This window comes from Panthera leo, chromosome B3, assembly GCF_018350215.1.
Source record: "Panthera leo isolate Ple1 chromosome B3, P.leo_Ple1_pat1.1, whole genome shotgun sequence".
NCBI lineage: Eukaryota > Metazoa > Chordata > Mammalia > Carnivora > Felidae > Panthera > Panthera leo.
In genome coordinates, this window is record NC_056684.1 from 59,498,577 (window position 1) to 59,524,580 (window position 26,004).

The 26,004-nt window shown below is 39.9% G+C and overlaps 1 protein-coding gene across 1 annotated transcript; it reads left to right on the forward strand.

Moving 5' to 3' along the window:
- The first annotated feature begins 54 nt into the window (after positions 1-54).
- CATSPER2 (cation channel sperm associated 2) lies at positions 55-14,636 on the forward strand. The gene is made up of 13 exons (XM_042942182.1): positions 55-313; positions 788-934; positions 1,440-1,613; positions 1,805-1,873; positions 7,008-7,180; positions 7,689-7,844; positions 8,122-8,246; positions 9,494-9,672; positions 9,887-9,986; positions 10,308-10,364; positions 12,570-12,814; positions 13,173-13,340; positions 14,499-14,636. Exons 2-13 carry the CDS (start codon positions 790-792, stop codon positions 14,528-14,530), a joined length of 1,623 nt encoding a protein of 540 aa, XP_042798116.1. The 5' UTR covers positions 55-313; positions 788-789; the 3' UTR covers positions 14,531-14,636.
- The last annotated feature ends 11,368 nt before the right edge of the window (positions 14,637-26,004 follow it).

Consider the following 26,004-nt stretch of genomic DNA (forward strand, 5'->3'; position numbering starts at 1 on the left):
ACCGCCGAGTGGCCGGAGCGCGGGGCGGGGCTGAGGCGGCGGGTTCCCGGGCTGACCGGGCTGGCCGGGGGCCTGGGCTGGGGGCCGGGGTCCGGGGGCTGGGCCTGGGCCTGGGGTTGGGCCCGCGGCGAGCCAGACCTTAGGGAGCAAGTGGGGTAGAGTGGGGCGGGGCAGGGCCGAGCTGGAAATGGGGCGCTGCAGGGCTGGGAACCGACCCTGAGCTCGTCTTGCGTGGGGAGAGCCGAGTTCAGAGGTTGCGGGAGGCGGAGACGTGAAGTCAGAGCTGAGTGGGCGGAAAAGAGCCTGGGCTGAGGTGAGGCCCAGAAGCGGGTATTGACAGATGGAGCTGGCATCCGAGGAACACACTTGGGACGGAACACATTTTCGTAATGTCAGGCTGCTGCAACTTGTCCAATTCCTCTTGGTTTGTCTTTCGGAGGCAGCCCTAAGTCCCTCACTGCCTCACCACATTGCATTGCCTGATTACCTCAGGTCCGGGTGGTGCTCCGATTTCCTCTGTCCAACCCTGGGACTCCTTGCCTGTGGCTGCTACTCTTAATGAGAAACGATGTGACACAAGTAAAGGTGCCTGGCCACTTGGTCTACCGTGCAATGTCTCTATTAGGACTCTCAGCTCCTTTTGTTTAAAAAAAAAAAACCTTGAGTCTTGGTACAACGTGTTTGACTTCTTAAGGGCAAAGAAGGTGGGAGAAGGGGAAGGAAACTTCTAATCTTTGCTGCAACTCCAATAATGAAATGACTCTTGGTTTTTCCTTTATTTTAACAGACATGGCCACCAGTCACCCAGCAGGACACATGCAACTGCCCCGAGCTGATGCCATACGTTCACGTCTCATTGATACTTTCTCTCTCATCGAGCATCTGCAAGGCTTGAGCCAAGCTGTGCCACGACACACTATCCGAGAGATACTTGGTCAGCATTCTGTTTCTTAACTAGCATAAATTTAAAACTCCCCTTCACACCCTCAAAAGAGTAGGAAGCAGAAAGACAATTTTAAGGATGAAAAATGCAGGGACGATTGGTTTGGTTGCTAGTTTGTAAATGATACCAAACTTGATAAATTAAGGGCTTTATAAGTAAAGCTCTTTGAACCCAGGAGATAGGACCCATGTTGCTCACTTTTAGGCCTAGGATAACTATTAGCTCTGGCTGATTTGGAAGTTTCTACCAAAGACCCTGAAAACTTTGAGGGTTGAATCTGTGCCTTTTCTCTTGGGCATTGACGGTGTTGGTCATAAGCAATGTATTAGCTCTTACTCCAAACTAATGTCAGTTGCTGTAAGAACAGCAAGGCAATCCCCTGCATTACAGGACCCGTTATGTAACCAGTATTCCTGCCCCAGTCCTACCTGCTCTCCGTATCACCCAGAGACTTCTCTTTATGTTTATCCACTGTGCCCTTTATTTTTTGGTATAGATCCTTCCGGTCAGAAGAAGCTTATGTTGGGAGATCAACACCAGCTTGTGCGCTTCTCCATAAAGCCTCGACATGTAGAACGTATTACACGTGCCCGGAGACTGATGAGCAGGCTTCATGTGCGCTACAGTCAGAGGCCACCTCTTTCCTTGTGGGCTGGATGGGTCCTTGAGTGTATCTTTTCATGCCCCTCACTTTTATCCCATGCCTTTACTGTCTCTCTTGCCTCATCATCTGCCCGATGACTGACTTTCCCTTTTCCAAACTCCATTTTCTTCTCATCCTCACTGGTTCTATTCTTACCCTTATTATTTCACCTGTATAAAAAAGAATTCCACTCTGGATGTTTCCTTAAGAGAAAACAGGCCCTCTCTTCACAAACTTCATCATCTTTCTCATCTTTTTGAATACAATCGTACTGATGGTTGAAATAGGTGAGAACTGACATTAAATGAAAGAGGAAGTGGCTATGAGTCATTTTTCCTATAAATTGATCATTTTTCATTTCTCAATGTTACTTGAATTGTGATAAGGACACCTATATTGAGTCTCCTGGAGTATGATTTGTGCAACTGTTAAGACCTGGAAACATTTGGAGGGCTTTCAAAGAGTATGGTAGATACAAAGCAAGCTAGACACTGAAGAATATAATAGAGTTACACGAAACCGAAGATGGGAAGACCAGTTATATTTCTTGTGTCAGTTTAGTTTAATATTTGTTTGAATTAGCCTTTTGTATTAGAGGTATTGGTTGGTGCCTGTCAGTAACTGATATCACATTTACATTTTTTACAAGTATGTCAAATATTAAGTACAAATAAGAAAGCTCACAAAGTGTGTAAAGTTAGACACAACTAAAATATTGGATGGGCCGAAACATGACTTAAGAGTAAATGACTCTAAAATCAGTCCTAAATTATATGAAATGTATTAGAAGTAAAAGAACATCTGGAAAATCAGTGAGCTCATTTGATTATCACCTCAAACAGATTGCTCAGAAATGAAAAGGACAGTACTTACTTCCTTGTTTCATCCTCACTGTTTTGAGGAACTTTCCCATTTAAAAATCCTTTAATGGGGGCGCCTGGGTGGCTCAGTCGGTTGAGCGGCCAACTTCGGCTCAGGTTATGATCTCACGGTCAGTAAGTTCAAGCCCCGCATCAGGCTCTGTGCTGACAGCTCGGAGCCTGGAGCCTGTTTCGGATTCTGTGTCTCCCTCTCTCTGACCCTCCCCCGTTCATGCTCTGTCTCTCTCTGTCTCAAAAATAAATAAACGTTAAAAAAAAATTTTTTTTTAAATAAATAAAAAATAAAAATCCTTTAATGTAGGGGCACCTGGGTGGCTCAGTCGGTTGAGCATCCGACTTCAGCTCAGGTCATGATCTTGAGGTTAGTGAATTTGAGCCCTACATCAGGCTCTATGCTGACCGCTCAAAGCCTGGAGCCTGCTTCTGATTCTGTCTCCTCCTCTCTGTGCTCCTCTGCTGCTCATGCTTTGTGTCTCTTGCTCTCTCAAAAAAAAAAAAAAAAAATAGATATTTAAAAAAAATTTTTAAGTATTTTAATGCAATCAGGTCAAAGATATTTAAATATACAATACTTGATGTCATTGATCCACTACAGTATACTATATACTTTGAAGTATTTTATTTTCTCCCCATTGTGGTAAGAATTTTGAACTAAGTCACCCACATTTCCAATTTCTTTTACAATAACTGGCATGTATTTGCCTTGAGGGGTTAGGGATGTAGTCTTAAGCCTTGGAATAAAGTAAACAGCAATAAATGTACAGGATTTCCTAGATCTAATGGACAAATCAAAATAGAATACCGTTCTAGTTGGTAAAACAGCTGGATATGAAACATGATCACTGTGCCATAGGATAGGTAGGTTGCCTGAGTGGGAATTACCTGACAAGTTCAGGAAAATTGTATTAAGTACATTCTCATGATAGAAAGGCAGGAGGGATTTTGCAAAGGGAAAGAATTTGTGACTAACAGATTTCTTTGAACAGGCTAATTCATATGATAAACGTTAAGATTGTTTAGGCTTTAAAAAATTTTTTTCCAGATCACAGAGAATGTTGTTACAGATGGGGGAAAAAATCATAATTAACAAGCAGTTCTCTAGATGAAAGCTCCCCAATCTTTTTTGTCTTGTGATTTTGTCTCCCAGTTAGCTATAAACTTGAAAATCTCCCTAGGACTTTTAATCATTCCATTATTTGTATGTGATGTAAAAACTTTTTTTAATATTTATTTCTTATTTTTGAAATCATGAACGAGGGAGGGGCAGAGAGAGAGGGAGACACAGAATCTGAAACAGGCTCCAAGCTCCAAGCTGTCAGCACAGAGCCTGACCCAGGGCTCAAACTCAAGAACCATGAGCAAACTCACAAACCGTGAGATGATGACCTGAGCTGAAGTCAGGCGCCTAACTGACTGAGCCACCCAGGCGCCCCTCAACTTGCTTCTTTTTATCACATGCAAATTGGGGCACCTGGGTGGCTCGGTCGGTTGGTTAAGCATCTGACTTCAGCTCAGGTCATTGTCTCGTGGTTCATGAGTTTGAGCCCTGTGTTTGGCTCTGTGCTGACTGCTTGGGGCCTGGAGCCTGTTTTGGATTCTGTGTCTGCCACTCTCCAGCTCATGTGTATAAGCTCTCAAAAGTAAAAACTTAAAAAAAAAAGGAAGTTGAAGTAAAAATAATGCTTTAGACTAGCATATTATTCAATATTGTATTTTAATGTATATTATATAATTTAAAAAATTATGTTAGCTTATTTTCACTTTTGCCATTTTATAAGTGATTCGTGCTGTTTTTAAAGTAAATGTATGATTTCTTCATAAATGAATTTTTAAAGGTCATTATATAGTGTTTGGTCCTGAATCAAATATGTTTATTTTACATATTATGTTTTTAAATGTAATTTTTTGTTCCTTTTTAAAAATTGAGATATACTTGACATATTTCATTATATTAATTGCATAATAATAATTATGTATTATATGTTAAGTACATGTTAAGGTGTAGGTGTAAATTTAATTACAAATTAGGGTGTAAAAATTAGAAAAAAATCTACTTTCACAGTGATATTGGTAATTCTACTTTTCATTTTAAACATCAATTTGGCTTATTTTTTTAATTTTCACATTTTGTTTCCAAATGATGAGAGGGAGAAAAGTAAGAAGATTTGACTCATTTGCAATCCGTTTTCTGAAAATAACACATTGCAAGTGTGAATAGTCTATTTCTAACAAAAAAAATTTGTGTATAATGTCATTATAATGTCTTACATTGAGTTTGAAGTTCTAGAGATATCTTGTACTATATATAAGAATAATTCTGCAAGTTTATCTCAACATGATCTTCATCAGTTTCTATAAACTGCATTCATCTGATCAAAAACTTTATATAGCATTAGTGTTCCTTGCTTCATTGTGGATATAATGAGCCAAATCTTTTTTCTTTCCTGCCCCCATCATTTTTTAAAGAAAATATATAAGGGGCCCCTGGGTGTCTCAGTTGGTTAAGCATCTGACTCGTGGTTTCAGGTCAGGTCATGATCTCATGTGTTCATGAGCTCGAGCCCCTCATTGGGCTCTTTGCTGACAGTGTGGAGCCTGCTTGGAATTTTCTCTCTCTTCCTCTTTCTCTGCTCCTCCCCAACTTGTGCTCTCTCTCTCTCTCTCCCTCTCAAAACAAGTAAACATTTTAAAAAAATTTTTAATAAAACACATGATTTGTCCACAAATGAATTCATTTAGTTATTTTTAAAAATTTTTAATGTTTGTATTTATTTTTGAAAGCAAGAGTGAGCAGGGGTGAGGTGGAGAGAGGGGGACAGGGTGTCTGAAGCAGACTCTGTGCTGATAGCAGAGAGCCGAATGGGGGGCTAAAATTCCCAAACCATGAGATCATGACCTAAGCCAAAGTTGAAGTTGGATGCTTAACTGACTAAGCCATATCAGTTATTTTGGCATGGGAATGAAATATATTTTATGTATTATATGTTTTTAAATTTAATATTATAGATATAACCAGACAAAAAAACAGTAGCAATTTCAAGTTGTTTAAGTGTCAAAATCTACACAGCAGTTTATGTTGTTCAGAGTGACTAAGTATGTTCTTCTAATCTCCATTAACAGCCATGATATCAGTCATAGTGCATTTGGAGGCTCTTAGATTGTTCCATTTCAAAGGGAAATGTATCAAATTATTATTTAGCTTTTTTTTTTAAGTTTATTATTTTGAGAGGGAGAGAGCATGTGCATGCAAGTGGGGGAGGGGCAGAGAGAGAAAGTGAGAGAGAGACTCCCAAGCAGGCTCCCCACTGTCATTGCAGAGCCCAATGTAGGGCTCGAACTCATGAACCATGAGATCATGACCTAGACCAAAATCAGAGTCAGACACTTAACCAACTGAGCCACCCATGCACCTCCCAAATTATTATTTAGCTTTTAAGCCCATTTTTATTTCATTGTGTTTTTTTTTTCCTACAGCATGGTATACATCTATTAAATACATAAAAAAAATAGAGGGCTGAAAGATAAAGGTGATGTTGAAGTATAGCAATTAGCAAACAGGATTCTAAAGAGAAAGTATAGGATTTAATTTGCTTTGCTGAACAAAATCAGCTTTAGAGAAGAATGGGAAAGTTTTAAAAGCTAACAAATATAGAACCAAAAATTTTCTTATTGTAAAGTATTTTTTAATGTTTATCTGTTTTGAGAGAGTGAGTGAGTGAGTGGGGGAAAGGCAGAGAGAGAGAGAATCCCAAGCAGCCTCTGAGCTGCCAGCACAGAGCCCAATGTGGGACTTGATCTCACGAACTTCAAGATCATGACCTGAGCAGAAACCAAGAGTCAGACACTTTACCAACTGAGCCACCCAGGTGCCCCTCAAACATTTTTTTTATTATAACTCACTATGGATCTGGCTTCTTGTTTCTACTTCCCTTACCAAGCACTTTACATATCATGGCCCTACATTTTCATTCTATTCTCAAGACCCATTGCTTCTTTGTGAAGTTTGGGACCGGGGTACCAGTATAGCAGACAGTGTTGGTGGTAGTGAAAAAAGTAATCCCTTGGTGTTTCTGTGACCCCAGAGTGGGAAGGTAGTGACTTGCAGCTGTTAGACATATCAATACCAGCAGGAGATGAGTTGTAGCTATTTTTCACGGTCAGTTCTGACCTCCCCTATATTTCACAGGTTGAAAAAATATTGGTGTTAAGAAGAGAAACAAAGTGGCTCAGTTGGTTGAGTGTCCAACTTTTGATTTTGGCTCACGTCATGATCCCAGAGTCATGGGACTGAGCCCTGTGTCAGCCTCTGCACTGAGTGTGGAGGTGTGGAGCTTGCTTACGATTCTCTCTCTTACCCTGCCCTTCTCCCTCACCTGCACACTCTCTCTAAAAAAAAAAAAAAAGAAAAAAAAAAGAAAAATGAAAAATAAAACAGCAGTGGGCACAACTATAGTTTATGATAGTTTCTGATCTGATCATTCTATATTATTCAGCCTCCCAGTTCCTTAACCTTTGTTTGTCTTTCACTCTACTTTCACAGAATTGCTTGAATCCTCAAATACCAAACTGTGGTCACTGAAGCTGAGTCTGGAGGTGGCAGCTTGGTTCATCTTGCTTATTTTCATCTTGGAGATCCTTCTTATGTGGATATCCAGCTTTTTCCTCTTCTGGAAGAATGCTTGGAATGTGTTTGACTTTGTTGTCACCATATTGGTAAGGATAGGTATCCTGAGGAATAGTGTGGTGGGTTGAGGAATAAGCCTAGGTCAATCAAAATGACAAGAAAAGTTAATTAGATCACAAGACGAATTTCATTATTTTGATTTTTTTTCTAAAACTAAAGTCAGTCATTGCAGGAGTTGTTGGTATTAGAAGCAAGACAGAATCAAACCGCAACATTAACCCCAACAATAACATCTGCCTGTTACTAAGCACTTATCAAGTGCCAGGCACTGTTGTGTTTTACATGTATTTTCTCAGTTGAGCTCCACAGCAACCCAATGAGATAAACATTATATTAATCCCCTTTTTATGTTTGAGCAAATTGAAGTGCAGAGTTTAAGTAATTTAGTACAAGAAGTCTGAATAGGAAACAGTCCCCAGAAAATGCTATTCAAGGGATAATGCCCAAGGAACTATGAAGAAGATGAGATAAAGAAGGGGTAACTGTGCATGGGTGCTTTGGGGTATATTGTACTCATAATCTATGTGTTTCCTACAGTCCCTGCTTCCTGAGGTTGTGGTGCTGGTAGGGGTAACAGGCCAGTCTGTGTGGCTCCAGTTGCTAAGGATATGCCGGGTGCTAAGATCTCTCAAACTCTTTGCACGATTCCGTCAAATTCGAGTCATTATTTTGGCCCTGGTGAGGGCCCTCAAGGTGATTTGAGTGTTGCAGCTAAACCAAGTGGGCAGGGTGGGTAAACATGGGAGTTTAACATAAAACAAGTCTGGGTGTGTCAGAGAAGGCAATGAAAGACCCTATGAAATATCATTGGATGAGAAAGGGCTGGGGAAAGCTGCTGTGGGCTAGAGATAACTGGGCTTGGGAGTGGAAGTGAGGGTTTTGGTGGGAGTTTGCCAGGGTGGGCTTGACTCTGCTGTAGGTAGAATCAGCCTAGTCTGGCTCAGTGCTGACTTGAGGTCATGGCCTCTAGAGTATGACCTTCCTCTTGATGTTGCTGCTCATCTTCTTCTACATTTTTGCTGTGACTGGTGTCTACTTCTTTGAGGACTACACCCGTTCAACTCGCCAGGACCTGGAGTACCACATGTTCTTCTCGTAGGCAGGACTGGGGGAATCCCGGGTGGGGGGAGATAATTTGGGCAAGAAACTGGGAACCTAGTCCAAAGTAAGTAATACAAAAAATATAGTCTATTTTAAGAAACTGGAATAGATCATAGTAAGGAGAAGGAAAGAGACAGCAAAAGAATAGAGAGTGGTATTAGCTCTGATTTTGAGGATAGGGTGACTAGTTCCAGGTTTGCTCTGGGTTTTGAAATTTAAACATACCCTCATCAGCCATCTTTAAATAGCAGTATATTTTAGTGATTAAGCTCTGGTTTCTAGGTCTCAGTTACCTCTTCTGAAAAATGAGAATAATTGTAGCACTACCTTATAGCATAAGACTGAGGAATAAAAGTAATGCATCTTTGCACTTAGAATGGATTTTAACACAATAAGTGATCAACACCTGTTACTATGACTCTCAAACACGTCACTGGTTTTACCCCAAAGTCTCAGTATGGGCATTACACATGCACACACCTATACACATTCAAAAGTAAAATCCTGACAAGATCTTTGTCTAGAGAACACCGACTGCTAGTAGAAAATCAACTGGATTTAGATGAGATAGTTACGTATGAACCGGAATCCAATCTTGCCAGCACCTCTTAGGTCTCAGGCTAATAGGTAGCTTTGTAAGAGTATTAAGTTAGGGAAGTCCTAAATATTCATCCTATTTAGGCCCTGATATTTTCAATAAGTTGTATTATGGAGAACTAGGAAGGAAAGAAGGAAAATCTATATACCTTCCTGAGACCTTTTATGACATATTCATTATTATTAATTATTTGGGATCACGTGTTTATGTCACATATCTGTCCGTTTACCTAAGAATCACTTCATACCAGAGAACTAAATAGGAATGATGTTTGCCAAATTTTGAAGTGATCTTTTAGGTGAAGGCCATAGAACCGTGAAAAACTATGTTACAAAAGAGATATGTAGTTGGTGATTTATTCAATTTTTTAAAATTCAGCCAGTACCTATTTATTGAGCACCTACTATGTTGTAGGCACTAATGGAATAGTGAGAGATATTCTTGGATTATTCATGATAAAGGAAAACCTAATAAAACAACCCTGACTGAAGAATGATTAGCTAAAAAAATTGATAGAAAAGAAGCTGAAGTCAGAGCAAACTACAAAGAAATGTTCTTATGTTGCTTTAAGAGTAGGAAAGATACCATATCTGAGAGATTTAGATCTCTGTTCTGTCTGTACCCACAACTCCTTTTTCTTTAGGGACCTTCTGAATTCCCTGGTGACAGTATTCATCCTCTTCACCATGGACCATTGGTATGCATTGCTTCAGGATACCTGGAAGGTGCCTGAAGTCAGCCGTACCTTCAGCAGCATCTATGTCATCCTTTGGTTGTTACTTGGTTCCATTATCTTTCGAAATATCATAGTAGCCATGATGGGTAAGCACAAAAGAGGTGAAACTTGGTTGAGAGGGGTAGTTGGGAATAAATTAGGGTGAAAACTAGAATTGGTAAATTATGTATAGAGAGAACCTGAGGTAGCAAGAAGGCTTGGGGCCTGGAATGGATATTTCACTTGGTTTCTCCCCACCCAAGCCCTCTCCTCAGGTCTATTCACCACTGTCTCCCAACTCCTAATGGCCCTTTCGGGCAGTTACTAACTTCCAGAATATCAGGAATGAGCTGAACGAGGAGATGACACATTTGGAGGTTCAACATAAAGCTGACATATTCAAGCGGCAGATTATCCAGAGGTCTGCTTTCCCATTTTCAAACCCAAGTTTAGTTCTGAAGAGTATCCTGACCTCATTCCCTGTTTCTACTCCTTGGCTTTGACCCCATTTTTCCCTTTGTGACAGAAGATTTACCCCAGGGTTAGAATTCCCCGCCTCTAGAACATTGCCTGATTCTTTATTCACCATTGGGACTTCCCCATTCATTTTTACCTTTTTACTACAATCTGTTCTCCTCCCTCAGTTTTCTTCACTTTATGATCTGAATTCTTTTCTTTTTTCCATACTATGCTCCTGCACCAGTATAATTCTCTTCACTGTTCTGTGTTTTTTGCTCTGCAGGAGACAAAACCTGTCCCCTGAGGCACTGAGGTCAAGCCTTAGCAAAATGGATGCCAGGTCAGGAGAGTTTGTGTGAACTGAGATGGACACACAAGCAGGGAGAGGGTAGAAAATCAAAGATAAAGATTGACTTTGAGAGATAATCCATTTATTCAATAACTACTTATTGTAGTGAGTTGAATGGTAGTCCCCAAAAAGAAATTCCCATGGCCTAACCCCCTGGAACCTGTGAACATGACTTTATTTGGAAAAAGGGTCTTTGCAGATGCAGTTAAGGATCTTGAGATGTGATCATCCTGGATTATCCAGGTAGGCCCTAAATGCAGTGACAGGGGCCCTTATAAGAGACAGAAGAGAAGAGGAGAAGGAGATGTGAAGATGGAGATGGAAATCAGAGTGATGCAACACAAGCCAAAGGAAGCCAGTGAATGCCAGGCAACTGCCAGAAGCTAGAGCAAGCAATGAGCCTTCTCCCCTAGAGCTTCCAGAGGGAGTATGGCCCTGCAGACACCTTAATTTCAGACTTCTGGCTTCCAGAATTGTGAGAGAATACATGTCTGTTATTTTAAGCTACCAAGTTTGTAGTAATTTGTTGCAGCAGCCATAGGAAACTTACACAAGTACCTTCTGTGAAACAGATCTTATTCTAGACTGTGAGTGTTCAGCAGTGGACAAGAGAGCAGAAGGAGAAATAAGAAACTCATTCATCCATTCAAGACATAATTATTGATGTAAACATTTTTTTTTATTAAGTAATCTCTGAATCCAACATGTGTCTTGAACTCACAACCCTGATATCAAGAGTCATGGGCTCTACTGACTGAGCCAGCCAGGTGCCCCAAGAAATAATTATTGAATATTTATTAGGTGTTTGGGATATATCAGTGAACAAAATAGACAATAATGCCTGTTCTCTTGGAGCTTACATATGAGCAGGGGGAAAGAGATAATAAACAATGAATATATAAAATAAGTAGACTACTATATTAAAATATAAGCATTGTGAAAAAATAAAAATAAAATTAGAATAGGTTAAGGGAGATTGGAATATAGAGTGGAGGTTGCATATGGGTTATAATTTTAAACAAGGTAGTCATGATGGCCTCATTGAAAAAGTAATGACTGAACAAAGACTTGGAGACGAGGGGATTACTGTGTGGATATCTATGAAAAGAATGTTATAGGCAGAAAGAACAGCTAGTACAAAGGCCCTAAGCCAGAAGCATTCCCAGTGTGTTTGAGAAACAGCAAAGAAACAACTGTGACCAGGGGGGATATTGATAGATTATGAGGTCAGAGAGATCACGGAGACCTGATCCTGTAGGGCTGTGAGGGCCATTGCAGGGACTTAGGCTTTGACTCTAAGTGAAATGGGGAGCAGAGCCATGACATGAAATGACATTTAAGAAGGATCATTCTGGTTGCTGTGTTGATGATGTGCTATAGGAGAACAAGGGAAGGAGCAGTGACAAGTTAGAAGGCTGTGAAGCTATCCAGGCAAGAGGTGATGATGGCTCAGACCAGAGTGCTACCAATGAGAAAAGATACATTTTTAAGGTAGAATCAACAGGATTTCTTGATGGATTGGATGGGGTATAAGAGAAGTGTTAAGAAAGACTCCAAAGTTTTGGCCAGAGCAGCCAGAAGGATGGATTAGCTGAGATGAGGAAGGCTGTGAGTGGAAGAGGTTTGATGGGCAAAGAGTTCAGTTTGGGTTGAACTTGAGATGTCTGTTAGACTTGCAAGTGATGATATGTGAGTAAAAGTTGTACATACAAGTCTGGACCAAGGAGTGAAGTCTGGACTAGAGGTTTAAATTCACATTTAGAAGACATTTAAACTCAGGAGAAGAGAGCACTAAAGGAGTGACTGTAGATGAGGAAGATAAAAAGGCCAAGAGCTGAACCTCGGGACCTCTCAAGAGATAGAATTGAGGGGGCAAAGCTATAGTTGTGGTGTAACAGACATAGAACTATAGAGTGAGGAGCTAAAATGTGGCAAAATAAGGTGGGACGTGAAATGTAGAAACCTGAGTAAAATGGAGCACAGAAGCTATGTGGTGAGGGGCAGTAATAGGGATATACCACATGGAATAATTGAAGTTGGAAGTGCTTACAAGCTCAAATTTTGGGAGCAATTTGGCCTTCATTGCCTTAAATCCCACCTTTAGGGGATGGCAAGAGCCAAGGCCAGAATAATGATTCAACTTGCTGTATCTCATAAAGGTATTTAAAGCAATAAAATTTCTCCTTTCACTTATAGAGATGCCAGTCAACAAAGGGAATCTTTGGAGTTATCAACAGCTTTTGAAGAAGAGTCTAAACACAGTGCTGATGAAGAGGGTTCAAGGGCATCTATATCGAAAACAAAAGAGTCCTTGTCAAAAATGAAAAAGTCCGCCTCTTCTTCCTCCTCTTCCTCCTCCTCCTCCTCTTATTCTTCCTCCTCGTCTTCATCTTCCCTCGATTCCTCCTCTTCTTCTGACTCCAGATATTTAGACTCCATTGGTAAGCAGAGGGTTTCTTCCATTTGAATTCAGACTTCTCCAGAGACATGCCATTCTTAATAGGACCTCTCCCACTATATCTACTTCCCAGTTTTCTCCACTAGTCTGACTTTGTGGTCTTAATTGCTTTCTTTGTGCTTTCTTTCATTTCCCCTGTACTTCTGCTTCACTTTGGATAAGTGTGACTGTGGCTGTCTTTGCTTATTGTAAAAAGCGGTCTCTTAGGGATGTACTCTTTTCCCTCTTTGCTTCCTGTTTACTCTTTCATCCCTGCTTTCCCCCCACACCATAGGATCTTTTAGCTCTTACCCAACTTCCACAGACCTATATTTGTTTTTAAGAACCATTCCTCCCTCCAGGTCAGTTGGACTGGGAGACTCATGTGCACCAGAATCTGCCTGGGTTAATGGAAATGGATCAGGATGATCGTGTTGTTTGGCCTAGAGATTCACTCTTCCGATATTTTGAGTTGCTAGAAAAGCTTCAGTACAACCTAGAGGAGCGTAAACGGTTGCAGGAGTTTGCAGGTATGGATTTAGGGCAGTCATGGGGACCAGGGGTTAAGTACATTGGAGTAGCATATATAACTGGGGAGAAGGAGGAGGGTGTGCACTATTTTGGCATTTCAGCCTCTGAATTTCCACCTCAGACTTAAAAAGGCAAATCCTTGGTTTGGTGTGTCACATCCTTATGTCCTTATTTCTTAGAATCCAGAGAGAACCTGAGAGCTCTGCTTCTCCAGTAGGGAAAATCTAAATCCTATAAGGTCTGACAGCTTGTTTCCCAAGAGGAACGTGTCTAAATGCAGTTGTTGGGCATTAGGATAAGGTGGGCTCTTGCTCGATTTGTGCAGTCCACTCCTTTTTGCAAGCATCTCTTCTCTTTGAAGGGCATGTTTCAGACCTAAGCAGTAGGGCCTCAGGCTCAAGTTGGATAGCTGTGGGGATTAGAGAGCAGAAAGCTCACAAGTACCCCACTCTCCCCAACCCCCAAAAGAGGTTTATGAATTACAGGCTTTTCCTTTCAGCTTGTTCTAGTGTCAGCCCAGGCAGAGAGAAGTATGTATGTTATCTAAACAGCAGAATTAATTTAAGCAGAAAATTGCTTGCTCAAAATTATTTTCCCTAAATTTCTCCCTTGCAATTTTACCACATAGAGATGAATTTTGAGTTAATAAATTCTCCTTCTAAAAATACAAAAACTGGAAGAGTTAGGGGCCATTTTTTACCATTTGATATGGATTAGTGGTGCCTTCCTCATACCATTGAGTTGAAATCAACTCAATGTGAAAATAACAATGAGGGAAGAGGAATGGGTTTGTGGTGGGTACACAAGGGCAATAAGAGGAATTTATTACATTGGAACATGGAATTTAGAGCAGGATGTCAAAGACAGGCTTTGCCTAGTTCAAAATGTTGCCTAAGATCAATCCTGCTCTTTCAAGTTGTCCTCAGGCCTGCCTTCCCACTTGTTCTCTTGTTCTCTTGTTCTCTGGGAAAAGGAGAAGAAGGAGCAAAGTAGCTTCTTTAATCTGGATTAATTCATCTATGGCAAAGAGTACAGACTCATAGGGCTTACTATAAGTAAAGGTTAGTGAAGATTTGTGTGGGAAAAGCAGGGTTTTCAAACATTTATATGTCCTGAATATTTTTAGCTTTTCAGCCTCACAGTCTTTTTCTTTACAGTGCAGGCACTGATGAACTTTGAAGACAAATAAAGCTGACAGTGGATGGCTTCGATTTCTTTGGCAAAAGTTAATGAAAGAAATAGTTGGGAATGGAGAATTCTGAGTATAAATGTCTAATAAATACTGTTGATAACTGCTTAGTGGTCTGTCTCTGAGACTTTGGGGATACTGAAATGTATAAAGTTAGGTGGGGCCCATGGTCCTTGGCTTTTTACTCTTTCCATAGCTCCCTGAATCTCATGTTTTTCCTTTTCTTTTTAAAATTAAATTTAAAAAATTATAAATGATTATTTTGAGAGCAAGAGAGACAGAGAGAGAGAGAGAGAGAGAGAGAGAGAGAGAGAGAGAGAGAGAGAAAATACACATGCACATGGGTGCATGTGTGAGCAGGAGAGGGGCAGAGAGAGAATCCCAAGCAGGCTCCACCCTGTCAGCACAGAGTCCCACATGGGGCTTGATGTCATGAACTGGGAGATCGTGACCTGAGCCAAAATCAATAGTTGGACACTTAACCAATTTAGCCACCAGGCACCTCGATCTCACTTTTTTTTTTTTTTTTTTTTTTTTTTTTTTTTACTTTGTCATTGCAGCCCACACTGTTCCTGCAACCTTTACTTCCTGATAGAGTCCTAATTTTACCCTCTCCCTCCCTGATGTGTACAGGCCTCTGGGAGTAGGAGGGTAAAGAGATCCCAGGAGCTGTAGTGTAACTGAGAACTATTTTTTCATTGCCTGTTCTATGAACATTGCTTCTCCTATGCAACATTAAAATTTTTTGAAATAGTTCTCTAATTTTTTTAATGTTTATTTATTTTTGTGTGTGTGTGTTAGAGAGAGAGAGAGAGAGAGAGGCAGAGTGCAAGCAGGGGAGGGGCAGGGAAACGGGGAGACACAGAATCTGAAGCAGGATCCAGGTTCTGAACTGTCAGCACAGAACTCAACACAGGGCTTGAACTCATGAACCATGAGATCATGACCTGAGCCGAAATAAGATGCTCAACTGACCTAGACCACCCCCCTTTTTAAAATTTAAATCCAAGTTAGTTAACATATAGTGTAATAATAATTTCAGGAATAGAGTTTAGTGATTCATCACTTACATATAGCACCCAGTGCTCATTCCAACAAGTGTCCTCCTTAATGCCCCTTACCTCTTTAGCCTTTCCCTGCACCCAACACCCTGCCAGCAACCCTCAGTTGGTTCTCTGTATTTAAGAGTTTCCTATGGGTTGTCTCCCTCTCTGTACTATTTTTGCTTCCCTTTCCTTATATTCATGTTTTATATCTTAAATTCCACATATGAGTGAAATCATATGATATTTGTCTTTTTCTGACTTATTTCACTTAGCATAATATCCTCTAGTTCCATCCACGTTGTTGCAAATGGCAAGATTTCTTTCTTTTCGACTGCCAAGTAATATTCCATTTTATATATATATATATATATATATATATATATATATATACACACACACACACACACACACACACACACACACAAAATATACAGATATATATGTATGTGATCCGTTCATCTGCTGATGAATATTTGGGCTCTTTCTATACTTTGGCTATGGTCAATAGTGATGCTATAAACATTGGGATGCATGTGCCCCTTTGAATCAGCATTTCTCTATCTTTTGGATAAATACCTAGTAGTGCAATTGCTGGGTCATAGGGTAGTTCTATTTTTAATTTTTTAAAAGTATTTTTAGTATTTTAAGTTTATTTATTTTGAGAGAGGGTGATTGGAGGAGGGACAGAGAGAGAGGGAGACAAAGAGGCTCCCAAGCAGGCTCTGTGCCACAAGCATAGAGCCCAATGTGGGGCTTGAACCCATAAACTGTGAAGTCATGACCTGAGCCAAAACCAAGAGTTGGACACTTAACCTCCTGAGCCACCTAGGCGCCCCTCTATTTTTAATTTTTTGAGGAACCTCCGTATTGTTTTCCAGAGTGGCTTTCCCACCAGCAGTGCAAAAGGATTCCTCTTACTCCACATCCTCACCAACATCTGTTGTTGCCTGAGTTGTTAATTTTAGCCACTCTGACAGGTGTGAGGTGGTGTCTCGTTGTGGTTTTGATTTGTATTTTCCTGATAATGAGTCATGTTGAGCATTTTTTCATGTGTCTATTGGCCATCTGGATGTCTTCTTTGGAGATGTGTCTATTCATGTATTTTGCCCGTTTCTTCACTGGATTATTTGTTTTTTGGGTGTTGAATTTGATAAGTTCTTTATCGGTTTTGTATACTAACTCTTTATTTGATACATCATTTGCAAAAATCTCCCATTCCGTTGGTTGCCTTTTAGTTTTGTTGATTGTTTCCTTTGCTGTGCAGAAGCTTTTTATCTTGATGAGGTCTCACTAATTCATTTTTGCTTTTGTTTCCCTTGCCTCTGGAGACATGTCAAGTAAGAATTTGCTGTGGCCAAGTTCAAAGAAGTTGTTGCCTATTTTCTCTAAGATTTTGATTGCTTCCTGTCTTAGGTTTATGTCTTTCATCCATTTTGAGTTTATTTTTGTGTATGGTATAAGAAAGTGGTCCAGGTTCATTCTTCTGCAGGTCACAGTCCAGTTTTCCCAGCACCATTTGCTGAAGAGACTTTCCTTTTTCTATTGGATATTCTTTCCTGCTTTGTCAAAGATTAGTTGGCCATATGTTTGTGGGTCCATTTCTGGGTTGTCTATTCTGTTCATTGATCTATGTGTCTGTTCTTGTGCCAGTACCATACTGTCTTGATGATTAAAGCTTTATAACACATCTTGAAGTCTGGAATTGTGCTGCTTCCAGCTTTGGTCTTCTTTTTAAGAAAGCAAATAGCTTTGGCTATTCGAGGTCTTTTCTGGTTCCATACAAGTTTTAGGATTGTTTGCTCTAGCTCTGTGAAGGATGATGGTGTTATTTTGATAGGGGTTGTTGCACCATTAATTTTAATCAAACATCATTTTCACCTGTTTCTGAGCCAAAAGAGGGTCCTTTTATTCCATGTCATTCTATTTCCTTGCCATTGCTCCAGGCAGTGATTCCACTCCACTAAGTGTCCCGTAGGTTTTTTGTGTTAGAAGAGACCTCACAAGTAATTTATGTTCCATCAAAGCAGGAACACCTTTTCTTTTTTTTTTATGTTTTATTTATTTTTGACAGAGAAAGTGTGAGCATGGGAGGGGCAGAGTGAGAGGGAGACAGAGAGAGGTTCCAAACCAGGCTCTGTGCTGACAGCAGAGAGCCCATGCGGGCTCAAACTCATGAACCGTGAGATCATGACCTGAGCCAAAGTCAGACACGCAGCCACTACTGAGCCACCGAGGTGCCCCAAAGCAGGAACACTATTTAGAACATCACTGAAAGGGGGATATCCAACTGATGCTTAATGTTTCTAGTTATTGGGGATTTATTATCTAGAAGGAATCCCATGCCACTGTAGGATGACTTAAGCCTTCAGAAATGTTTGTTACTAAAAATTCTATCATTTATTGAGTGTTTAACATGTATGAGGATATATATTTATACATAAACACTGACTTGTACACTTTAAAATGATGAATTTTCTGTGGATTAGACCTCATTTTTTTAAACGTTTATTTATTTTGGAGAGAGAATGCATGAGTAAGGAGGGGCAGAGAGAGACGGGGACGGAAGATCCAAAGCGAGCTGCTGACAGCAGACAGCCCAATGCAGGCTCAAACTCACAAACCATGAGTTCATGGCCTGAGCAGAGATCAAGAGTCAGACGCTTAACTGACTGAGCCATCCAGGCACCCCATGCCCTATTTCTTATGATAGGAATTTTATTACAATATTATATATTGAAATTTATCTTAACATTTTGGGGGCACTGGGTGGCTTAATCAGTTAAGTGTCTGACTCTTGATCTCCGCTCAGGCCATGATCTCACCTGAGATTGAGTCCTGCATCAGACTCTGCACTGAGTATGGAGCCTGCTTGAAATTCTCTTCCTTCTTCTCCCTCTGCTCCTCCCCTGCTTGCACACTCTCTCTCAAAAAACAAAATAAAAAATACATTTAAAAAATAATAAAATAGGGGTGCCTGGGTGGCTCAGTCGGTTGAGAGTTCTACTTCAGCTCAGGTCATGATCTCGCGGTCTGTGAGTTCAAGCCCCATGTTGGGCTCTGTGCTGACAGCTCAGAGCCTGGAGCCTGCTTTGGATTCTGTGTCTCCATCTCTCTCTGCCCCTGCCCCGCTCATGCTCTGTCTCTCTCTGTGTCAAAAATAAACATTAAAAAAATAACTTAAAAAATAATAAAATATTTTTTTATTTAAAAAAAATTTTTAAAAGAACTAGGGCATAAATATTTGGAAAGAAGAGAGGGATGGGTGAAAGAAGTGAAGGAGATTAAGAGTACACTTATCATGATGCACACTGAGTAATGTATAGAAGTTGAATCATATACTGTAACCTGAACTAATATAACACTGTATGTTTATTATACTTGAACCAAAAAACCCAAAAATATAAAGCAACAATTATAAAAAAACAAAAATATATTTGGAAAGAAAAACTAAAAACACTATTTTTAGACACCACTATATACCTAGAAACCCTAAAACTATCAAGTAGAATTAGAGATAACAAAGGATTTCCATTAGGTACAAACAGAAGAGGGTTTGAGACAGAAACCTGGGAAACAGGAACATATAAGGGATAGAAGGAGGAAGAGAAGTCAGAAAGGAGCCTGGGAGGGAAGAGATGAAGAGACAGAAGGATAATCATTCCAGAGTAAAGTCCTTAGAGCCAACATAGAATTTGAAGAAAGGAATGGTGCAGTCAGATCCCAATTGGAGCATCCATTGAGCCTGGCAGTCAGAATTTAATAAGCCTAATAAAAGGGAGTAAGGAAATATTATTTAAGAAAACAGCATCTTTGTGTAGCTTTGCTCAAATTGGGTCTGAGGACCAGTAGAATTAGCTTCACCTGGTAACTTGTTGGAAGTGCAGAATCACGGGTCCCATCCTCAGCACCTAATGAATCAGGTGTTACATATGCATGTTAAAGTTTCAAAAGAACTGTTTTATAGGTATTTGATGAATGATCTCTTGGCTTTCTATAGCCTTGTCAAATGAGTGATCTTTGCAGGTCACCTCATTCTTTAACTCCTTAATGAAAATGATCTGATTTCAATTCTATTGAAACAGAAGTTTATTCAACAAATATTTGTTGAGTTCTATGTTCCAGACACCATTCTAGGCATTAGGATACATCAGTGAATGAACAGGACAGAAATCCTTGCTCCATCCTAACTAGTTCTTCATAAGATCACCAAATAAGAAATGATCTTTTCCATGAAGGCTGATTTTACCTCCTCCATTTTCCCCCTGAATTATCCTTCTAGCAGCCTAGAGTCATGTAATAACAACTTTTCAAAAACAAAAGCAAGCAAAACCTTTTCTGACTAAACACAAATATTCTAAGGTTGAAAAATCAAGCCCCACTGGCAATTAATCTATTACTCCTCTTCCTTCCTTCTTATCCTTGCCCTGAGTATCCCCATAGGGATACCATAGGGTACCATAGGGTACCCCATAGGGATCCCTCACTATTCATAAGGAAGAGATTAAACTCTATGCCAGGTAATGGTGAGAGTTCTTCAGGAACATTTTGGAAGTGAAATTATCACTTAGATATTATTGTGATATAACAAACTTAAAATTTTTTCATATATGGTTTGTGTTGAGCTTTTATTTTGGAACATAGTTTCCCCCTTTGATCTCCAGTTATTACTTACATCGTCAAATATCATACTGGAACGTAAACCAATGTGTTCCCACTTGGAAGCAGAAAATTTTATATCTGTTTTATTATAGCATAGTGTATGTAAAAGATAAGAATGAAAGAAAAATTTTATAATAACAGTATAGCTTCTACTTACCGTATTATAGTAACTTTTAATTTTTTATTTTTTTTAAATTTTAATGTTTTTTAGAGACAGAGAGACAGAGCACAAGTGGGAGAGGGTCAGAGAGAGAGGGAGACACAGAATCTGAAGCAGACTCCAGGCTCTGAGCTGTCAGCACAGAGCTTGATGCAGGGCTCGAACCCACGAACTGTGAGATCATGACCTGAGCCGAAGTCGGACACTTAACTGACTGAGCCACCCAGGTGCCCCTAATTTTTATTTTTTTAATGTTCAACATGGATTGTTGGTTATGAATCTATACTATTTTTGCCTTATAATTTTTCCATATATTGTCACTGTGTCTCAAACTTAATATAAAAGTTTTAAATTTTTAAAAAACTTATACTTCCATAGACACTTCTCTAAAGAAGACATCCAGATGGCCAACAGGCACATGAAAAGATGTCCAACGTCACTCCTCATCAGGGAAATACAAATCAAAACCACAGTAAGATATCACCTCGTGCCAGTCAGAGTGGCCAAAATGAACAAATCAGGAGACTATAGATGCTGGAGAGGATGTGGAGAAACGGGAACCCTCTTGCACTTTTGGTGGGAATGCAAACTGGTGCAGCCACTCTGGAAAACAGTGTGAAGGTTCCTCAAAACATAAAAAAATAGATCTACCCTATGACCCAGCAATAGCACTGCTAGGAATTTATCCAAGGGATACAGGAGTGCTGATGCATAGGGGCACCTGTACCCCAATGTTTATAGCAGTGCTTTCAACAAGAGCCAAATTATGGAAAAAGCCTAAATGCATAAAGAAGGTGTGGTTTATATATACAATGGAATACTACTTGGCAATGAGAAAGAATGAAATATGGCCTTTTGTAGCAATGTGGATGGAACTGGAGAGTGTTATGCTAAGTGAAAGAAGTCATACAGAGAAAGATACCATGTTTTCACTCTTACGTGGATCCTAAGAAACTTAACAGAAGACCATGGGGGAGGGGAAGGGAAAAAAAAAGTTAGGGAGGGAGGCAAACCATAAGAGACTCTCAAAAACTGAGAATAAACTGAGGGTTGATGGGGGGGTGGGAGGGAGGGGAAAGTGGGTGATGGGCATTGAGGAGGGCACTTGTTGGGATGAGCACTGGGTGTTGTATGGAAAGCAATTTGACAATAAATTTCATATTTAAAAAAAACTTATTATACTTCCAAAGGTTTAAAACCTCAGAGAATTGGTAGGTCTCAATCCATCTCATTTCTTGAGACTTTGAGGTAGTTGGTCAGACTCCTAATGTTCAAAAAGGGGTTCATTTCTTTTTCAACAAAAGTTTTGATGCCTTTTATGTCCCAGCCATGCTGTTCAGTTTTGAGGATAGAAAAACTGTTCACTGTATGAATGCAAGCCTTTTTGTTTATTTAAAAAAAAAATTTTTAATGTTTATTTATTTTTGAGAGAGACAGAGACAGAATGCAAGTGGGTTAGGGGCAAAGAGATAGAGAGACACAGAATCCGAAGCAGGCTCCAGGCTCTGAGCTGTCAGCACAGAGCCCGACGTGGTGCTCGAACCCAGTAGCCGTGAGATCATGACCCCAGCCGAAGTTGGTCGCTCAACCGATTGAGCCACCCAAGCGCCCCTGCAAGCCTTTTTAAATACCACTTTTAGAGAGGTTTCTGTTTTTTTACCATGACAAGCAGAAATCTTCATGTTTATATTTGTATTTTTCCTATTCAGTGACTTAGGGTGGGATGAACATTTTCAACATTTTAGTTTAAAGTAATTTGAGACTCACAGAAGATATGCAAAAGTAGTTCCTATGTACCTACCACCCAGCTTTCTCTAATATTAGCATCCCACATAACCAGGATATAATGACCAAATCAATAAATTAACACTGGTAATATGCTATTAATTTAGGTATAGGCTTTACTAGAATTTCACCAGTTTTTCCACTAATGTCCTTTTTTTCTCTTTCAGTTTCCAGACCAATATTCAACATTGCATTCAGCGTTCATATCTTCTTACTTAATCTCCTCTGGTTGTAACAGTTGCCTTAGCCTCTCCCTATCTTTCAAGACCTTGATATATTTGAGGAGTTCTGCTCAGGTATTTTGCAGAATGTCCTTCAGTTTGGGCTTATCTGATGTTTTCTCATGATTATATTGAGGTTATGCATTTTCAGAAAAATACCACTGAGTTGAAGTGCCCTTCTCAGCACATCGTATCAGGAGGAATACCATAGTGATATATGTTATAACTGGTGATGTTAACTTTGATCCCTTAGTTAAGGTGATGTCAACTTGGTTTCTCTGCTGTGAAGCTATTTTCCCCCTTTATAGTTAATAAATACTTGGAAGGAGATACTGAAAGCTTATGCAAATACCTTGGTTCTTCTTAAACTTTTCTCTACTAATTTTAACATTCATCAGTAGATCCTGTTTGTAGCAATCACTAGCAGCCATTGTTGCTTCATTCTTTACAAACTTTCACTAACTAGTTTTGTCCACTTTTATGGTTTCAACTACTATTTGTATGCTGATGACTTCCAATTCCATTTTCAATCCAGACCTCTCCTAGAAACTCCAAGAAAAATATTTAGTTGTCTATCCTCAGGAATTTCATTTGTCTATTCTTAGGTACTTCATTTCTAATATGTCCAAAACTGAATTATTACCATTCCTTCAAGCCTGTTCTTCCTCTTCTAGTCCCAATAAGGACTGCCAAGCAATTTCCCTAGATTGGGGGAGTCCTCAATGATCCCCTCCCTACTTTACTCAACTAGTTCCATGTTTTTTTCTGAAAACCTTTCACTTAAAACACTACTTCTTGGGGTGCCTGAGTGGCTCAGTTGGTTAAACGTCCAACTCTTGGTTTCAGCTCAGGTCATGATCTCACAGTTCATGAGTTTGAGCTCTGCATTGGGCTCTGCACTTTGGGGTTTCTCTCTCCCTGTCTCTTTGCCCTCCCTAGCTCACTCTTTCTCTCCCTCCCTCTCTCTCTCAAAAGATAAATAAATAAACATTTAAAAATTAAAAAAAAGAGAGATTCAAAAACACTGAATTAGCAAGTGTTAAACCATTGCTCCTAGGGGAAGTATGGGGTTAGCCTGGTCACAACAAGTGGATACAAAACCTTGTTTTATGCATTGTGTTTTATGTAAGTTATTTCTGTTTGAAGACTCCTTATTTAATATATGTTGTTGATTTATTAGCAGTGACCTCTCTGTCAACAGCACTACAACTCATGCCTAAATAAAGTTTATCTAACGCATATTTTCTCTCTAAGGCACATCATAGCCTTCCTGTGCTTAGGAACACTAGAAGGAACTTTAGCACTAAGCATGAGGGCCACTTTAAATAGCAAAATCATGAACAAAAAGAACAAAAATGTTAAACTTCTGGCACTAAATAGATCATGAAAAGGACACAAATTTATATTATGAGAAGGCAGTGAAATATTGCCTTGTTTAAGGCAATGTAGACAACGTAGACACCAGGTGACTCAAATTTTTCACCACTCTGCATATGCCTGTGAGTGATTATGAAAAAACAACAAGTATAGGGGCGTCTGGGTGGCTTATTTGGTTATGTGTCTGGCTCTTGATTTTGGCTCACGTCATGATTTCATGGTTGTGAGATCAAGCTCCACTCATGCTCGGTGGTGAACCTGGGTGGAGCCACCTGGGTGGCTCAATCGGTTAAGTGTCTGACTTCCGCCCAGGTCATGATTTCGAGGTTCGTGAGTTGGAGCCCCGCATCGGGCTCTGTGTTGACAGCTCAGAGCCTGGAGCGTGCTTCGGATTCTGTGTCTCCCCATCTCTAGGCCACTCCCATGCCCATGCTCTGCCTCTCTCTGTCTCTCAATAATAAATAAACGTTAAAAAAATTAAGAAAAAAAGATTCTCTATCCCTTGGGGCCCCTGGGTGTCTCAGTCAGTTAAATGTCCAACTCTTGGTTTCAGATCAAGTCATGATCTCATGGTTTGGTTTGTGGGTTCAAGCCCCACATCCGGCTCTGTGCTGACAGCATGGAGCCTACTTGGGATTCTCTCTCTCCCTCTCTCTCTGCCCCTCCCCTCCTTCTCTCTCTCAAAGTAAATATTTAAAAAAAATTTTTTTTCTCTCCCTCCTTCTCTCTCTCTGCCCTTCCCCCTCTCACCTGATCATGTACTTTCTCTCAAAAGGAAGGAAGGAAGGAAGGAAGGAAGGAAGGAAGGAAGGAAGGAAGAAAGAAAGAAAGAAAGAAAATACCACCAGTATTGATTTGGGGATCACAGATTTTAGTGATTTTAAATTTTAGTAGGCTAATTCACAAATACAGAACTCATAAATAACGAGAATGATTGTAAATGTTGTGGGATAATTTGGAGCTTGAGGCTACTTGGCCCTGTGAAATTGCCATCTCAACTTGTGGTTTCTTTTCTTTGTCTTTTTTCTTTTCTTTTTTTTTTTTAATATAATTTATTGTCAAATTGGTTTACATACAACACCCAGTGCTCATCCCAACAAGTGCCCTCCTCAATGCCCCTCACCCACTTTCCCCTCTTCTCCAGCCCCATAAACTTTCAGTTTGTTCTCTGTATTTAAGAGTCTCTTATGGTTTTCTTCCCTCCCTCTCTGTTTGTAACTGTTTTTTTTCCCCTTCCCTTCCCCCATGGTCTTCTGTTAAGTTTCTCAAGATCCATATATGAGTGAAAGCATATGATATCTGTCTTTCTCTGACTGACTTATTTCACTTAGCATAAAAGCCTCCAGTTCCATCCAGGTTGCTGCAAATGGCATGATTTTATTCTTTCTCATTGACAAGTAGTATTCCATTGTATATATAAACCACACCTTCTTTATCCATTCATCAGTTGATGGACATTTAGGCTCTTTCCACAATTTGGCTCTTGTTGAAAGTGCTGCTATAAACATTGGGGTACATGTGCCCCTATGCATCAGCACTCCTGTATCCCTTGGGTAAATTCCTAACTGTGCTATTGCTGGGTCATAGAGTAGTTCTATCTTTAATTTTTTGAGGAACTGCCACACTGTTTTCCAGAGAAGCTGCATTCTTTTTCTTATTTATTTATTTATTTATTTTGAGAGAGTGAACACAAACATGACTGGAGGGAGAGGCAGAAAGAGAGGGAGAGAGAGAATCCCAAGCAGGCTCCTCATTATGAGCCCAGAGCATGATATGGGGTCAGTCTCACAAACCTTGATATCATGACCTGAGGCAAAATTGAGTTGGACACTTAACCAACTGAGCCACTCAGGTGCCCTTTTATTCTTTTCTTTTCTTTTTTAAGTTTATTTATTTTTGAAAGAGAGAGACAGAGAGAAAGAGAGAGAGCAAGTCGGGGGTGCAGAGAGAGAGGGAGACCAGGAATTCCAAGCAGGCTCCGTGCTGTTAGTGCAGAGCCAGATGCGGGCTTGAACTCATGACCTGTGAGATCATGACCTGAGCCAGAATTAAGAGTTGGATACTTAACCAACAGAGCCACCCAGGCACACTTTTTTTCTTTTTATACTAATTTATTTTACATTTTAAAGAATAATACAATTTATTTATTTATTTATTTTTGCTTCTTGTATAAGATTTTTAAATTTTTACTTAAATCAAAATTAGTTAACATATAGTGTAATAATG